The sequence below is a fragment of the Apaloderma vittatum genome, unplaced genomic scaffold, assembly GCF_000703405.1.
Source record: "Apaloderma vittatum isolate BGI_N311 unplaced genomic scaffold, ASM70340v1 scaffold6471, whole genome shotgun sequence".
In the NCBI taxonomy this organism is placed as follows: Eukaryota; Metazoa; Chordata; class Aves; order Trogoniformes; family Trogonidae; genus Apaloderma; species Apaloderma vittatum.
The window spans coordinates 55,286-60,207 of record NW_009698391.1 but is presented as its reverse complement, the minus strand read 5'-3'; the positions used below and the strand labels follow the sequence as shown (position 1 = coordinate 60,207).

At 54.4% G+C, this 4,922-nt stretch overlaps 1 protein-coding gene across 1 annotated transcript; it reads left to right on the top strand.

Moving 5' to 3' along the window:
- Positions 1 to 354: 354 nt before the first annotated feature.
- SETD6 (SET domain containing 6) lies at positions 355 to 3,078 on the top strand (the record flags this gene model as incomplete). The annotated part of the gene is made up of 6 exons (XM_009877987.1): positions 355 to 696; positions 1,015 to 1,209; positions 1,380 to 1,503; positions 1,765 to 1,945; positions 2,153 to 2,283; positions 2,767 to 3,078. Coding segments are annotated over 6 exons (1,285 nt in total), but the record flags the coding sequence as incomplete, so codon positions are not given.
- Positions 3,079 to 4,922: the final 1,844 nt, after the last annotated feature.

Genomic DNA, 4,922 nt, shown 5'->3' with positions numbered 1-4,922 from the left:
GCTAACTCCCCAGTAGCCCCGAGTGAGAAAAAGCCCGTTACTGCAGTATCACCCGTACAGCAGTGGTTTCCTCAAGGCTCAGGCCAGGCACCGTGAGGAAAAAGCACGGTGGCTTTCTTGCTGCAGAGACCCCAGAGCCTCAGGGTGAGGATAGCAAGGTGGTGTTTGAGCATTTTGGCTCAGTCATAGCTCCAGAACAGCAGCTTCTGATTCTAGTTAAGCTCCGTAGAAACCCGAGTAAAAGCAGAATTCCCCAACCCCAGCTGAAGAGGCTTAGGGTCCTTTGAAGACTTCAATGAAAAGACTAAAACCTCACATAAACTTACATTTTCTCCACCATCTCTGGTTCCTTAGCCCAGGAGTCCCTGCAGAGCCAGTCCGGGTGGGTGCCGCTCCTGCTAGCCCTGCTGTACGAGTACACAGCCAGCAGCTCCCGCTGGCAGCCTTATTTCTCCCTCTGGCAGGACTTCAGGAGCCTGGATCACCCCATGTTCTGGTAAGCTGGAACGACGTGGGGCTGGGAGTCATTTTCTCCACCATCTCTGGTTCCTTAGCCCAGGAGTCCCTGCAGAGCCAGTCCGGGTGGGTGCCGCTCCTGCTAGCCCTGCTGTACGAGTACACAGCCAGCAGCTCCCGCTGGCAGCCTTATTTCTCCCTCTGGCAGGACTTCAGGAGCCTGGATCACCCCATGTTCTGGTAAGCTGGAACGACGTGGGGCTGGGAGTTGGCTGAGCACAAGCACGGTCCTGGGGCAGACAAGCAGAAGCCTTGGGGATGGATGTGGTCCTGCTGCATGTCTCCAGAGGTCCCTGTTCTAGCCCTGTGCTGCCACTGGCAGAAGCCTGAGGGACCCCTTCACCTCAGGTGCAAGCTGGCTACAGGCATAACCAGAAAACAGGGATGTGGAGAGCACCAGGAAGCTGAGATTTTGAAGGAAAGAAGAGTTTATAGACCCTTTTTCCCTGGGAAAGATGGAGGTGAACCTGCTTTTTTTTTTTTTTTCTCTTGCAACAGGCCTGAAGAAGAGCGAACGAGGCTCCTGCAGGGCACCGGCATCCCAGAAGCTGTGGACAAGGACCTGGCTAACATCCACCTGGAGTACAGCACCATCATCCGGCCTTTCATGGAGTCCCACCCCGACATCTTTGACCCCAAGGTGCACACGCTGGAGCTGTACAAGCAGCTGGTGGCGTTCGTCATGGCCTACAGGTGAGAAGCGAGGGCTTTGCTCCCACAAAGAGGAGGAGCGGGAGCACAGGAAAGAAGAGAGGTTGTGTTACTGAAAAGGTTGCAGTTGCACAAGAAGGGTAAGCAGAGGCTGAAGCTTGCCCTGTGCTGCAAGGCGTAGAACTGCTTTGTCTTCACCTCCCATGTTGTAGCTTTCAGGAACCTTTAGAAGAGGAAGATGAAGATGAGAAAGGGCCCAATCCTCCCATGATGGTGCCTGTAGCGGATATTTTGAATCACGTGGCCAACCACAACGCCAACCTGGAATATTCTCCTGTGAGTGCAGTCGGCACTGTCTCGGTCTGGTTCCTCTTCACTGCGTGGCCATCGGGCGCGGGCGCACGGCACGGCTGGCTCTGAACCCTCAGCTCTGCCGCTGGGGCGGCGAGTCCGGCCTGGGTCTCATTAATACAAAGCTGTTTTGCTCAACATACTCCCCTCACTGCACAGGAATTAACATCACCTGAGCCCCTTTGATTTCAGCCCCTTTGATTTGCAGAGGCAGCCCTGAGAGCCTCTCCTCTCCCCGCTTTACAGCACTGTTTGCGCATGGTCACAACGCGGCGCGTCGGCAGGGGACAGGAGGTCTTCAACACCTACGGGCAGATGGCCAACTGGCAGCTCCTGCACATGTACGGCTTCGCTGAGCCCTACCCGGGCAACACCAACGACACGGCCGACGTGCAGATGGTGACGGTGCGCAAGGCAGCGCTGCGGCGTGAGTGGCACCGCCTTCGGGGAAAAGGGTGGGGAGCCGCGTTCAACGCGGGGATCGAGGGTGAGGTGAAAAAGAAGCCTGGTCAGTTTGGGGCGCTTGGGGCTACATCTTGGGTTTTCTGCCTCCTGTTTCGCCCTTCTGTGTTCACCTTTGTCCTCTCCTCTGCAAGGCAAGTCAGGTTTGCAGCTCTGCTGTCTTTGAAAACAGGTGCCAGCAGCGAAGCGGAGCGGCGGCGTGTTGCAGAACAGTGTCAGCTGGAGATGGTGGGGGAAGAAGGTGCCTTCGTGCTCGGCTGGGATGAGGTGCTGACAGAGGAAGAGCTGTCCGTGACCCTGAAGGTAAGCACTGCCAGGTCGGGGGGAGAGCTGTGTGCAGAGCTGAGCACGCCGCCGAGCTGTGCAAATGGTTCAGGGAAGGGGGAGAAGACTGTAAAGGTGAGAAGCGGGGGAGGGTGCAGTTGCTCAGCTCCTATGCAGTGCCAGGCATCTTCCTCTCCCGAACTAGTCACCCACCCGTGCTCACACACCAGCCTGGAAGGGCTGGCTCCCTGGCTACTGCCACACTGGAGAGCTGTCACACCTTCGTAGGCAGTGGCTGAGATGTCCCTTATGACTGTTGCCAACGTCCAGGTTTGCTGTTGGAACGTTCTAACCCACGAGTTATTTGTGAAGAGGTACACAAACCAGTTTTACTCTTGCCTTCAGCACAGCTGAGGACTAATTCACCTGCTCCACGCGGCTCTAACCCCATGGCTCTGCAGAGGAGCAAGGCCGGTGTGCTCACGCTGCCTGTGACGCATCTCTTTGCCTGGGTCGTTACAGGTGCTGTGCATGTCGGAAGAAGAATTCAAGGAGTACAAGGAACAAGACGGCTGGGAAGACGACAGCGAGGAAGAGGAAAACTCGGCCCTTTCTAACGAGGCTCTCTCTAGACTTAAAACCCCGTGCAAGAAGCTCCTTTACGACAGCGTGCTGCTGACCCTGGAGTCGTACGGGTCAGACTTGAAAGCAGAGCAGGACTTGCTGAACAACAAGGAGGCTTACGAGAAGCTGAGTCAGAGGGAGCAGCACGCTCTGCACGTGCGCTACGGACAGAAAAGGATCTTGCATCAGCTGCTGGAGCTGGTACAGTAGAAACCTGCCTGCTCCGGGAAACGAACTTGCCTCGAGAAGGGAAGGTGGTCAGCCTTTGGCCAGCGAGAAGAAATGGCAAGACCGAGTATAGGCCTGCTTGTCCCTCACGTGGCTTTTCAGCTACCTCTACATAAATGATCTTTCGTGGCACTGAAGTGGTTTTGGGGTGGCTTTATCATCTGAAGCACGACTGTCACCTTCCAGAGGACTTCAGAAAACCCAGACCTCCTCAGGGCTCTGGACGCTGCCAGAACAGCTAGTGGGTTCTTTTATTCAAGGCAAGAACTGCTCCTTGTCCAGCTGAGGAGGGCAGGAATCCAGCTGGTGGCTCTCACCCTCCAGAGGTTCAGAGCAGGCACCTGGCAACGCTGACAACACTAAACTCTCAACCTATACTTGGGTCATTTTAAAGAGTACAAGCCCCATCCTGTCTGGTTTTTACGTAGGCTCAGTATAGCAAGATTTTACCTCTAGAGAAAGCATTTCTGTGTGAACTTACAAGCACCCTGAAGGAGCAGAGTCGCACTCGGGCACTACACGCGCTCCAGCTCCAGCTGCTGCAGTTCTTCCCTGAGCTCGGGCGTTGCTCTGCATCGTGTTTACCTCCATTCATATTTTTCCCCCCTCGGCAGTTTTATTTTGCCTGACAGAACACCGGAGGGTTTGCCGGCCAAGCTGTGTTTAATAAAGACAACACTTCTTACCCAGCCAACGCTGCCGACTGCAACAGGGTGTAAAGGCCCATCTAGGAGGAGGGGGATCTTTCCTGCTGCAGGTTTAATAGGACCTTTTTTTAATTCCCATTTTACGGGGCTGCAATGCAGCGGGTAATGCACACGGTAATCCTCGGGAAGCCACACCACCAGTACCGTTGCCTTTTTGGCAGTAGCAGCTGCAGGTTCCTTCCCTGCCAGGAGAGGACACAAAGCGCGGTGCCCTCCTCTTTCCCAGCCCAACGCGTGTCACTGGGATCTTGGCTGAGTCCTGTCCCCCTCTTTACACCAGTCTAAAGGGAACCAGCCGTGTACAGCAGCGTTAGTACAGAACCAGAGAGGCCTTTGAGCTTTGAGTCGTTAGGACGAGTAATAAGCTCTGCGTGTGGTCTGCTGGAGTGAAATGGCAGGGAAAAATAAAACTAAAAAAAATTCCCATGGCATCTGGACTACATAAAGAAAAACCAAGTTGCTGGTAGTTCTCTGTATCCTAACCCGACATGGGAGGAAGAAGAGTAAGCTGGAGTTGCAAGAGCAGAATGAAAAATATGCCAACTTCAAAAGGCTCAGTCTCAGCAAAACTGCTGACCTGCCGAAGAAATGCCAGAGAACTGCAGGAAGACACCCCTCTCCTTGCCACAGAAAACACTGCCTGGAGCTCACAGATCGAGAATTCCCTCTGAGCTGCTGTCAGTGGTGCCCTGGAGCTCATTCTCACCATCCCTGCACAGGAAATCCTCACCTCTCCAGCCAACAAGCTTTAACAAACATGCCAAAAAATCAAGCGGCAAAGCTCTTATTTCCTCCTATCTGCTGGGTTGCCAGGCATCAGCTACAGGATTTTTTGTGGCTCCTCTCCTCACCAGAGGGAGCAGTGTAGCGGGGCAGGAGGTGTTAAGGAGGAAGCCAGTGTGCTGATGATGCTCCCTCCGCCGCGAGCAGCCCTTCGAGACAAAACTCTGCTGGCAAACTCACAAAACTAACGACAGCTCTCACCCCTTTCCTTCAGAGGCCTTAAAAGTCAGAACGGTTCTTCCTCTCTGCTAGAAAACGAAGCTGGTTGTTTCCAACAGGCCAAAAGACACCGGAAAAAAAAAGCAAAAACCAAGCAAACCGGCAGGTTTTGGGTGG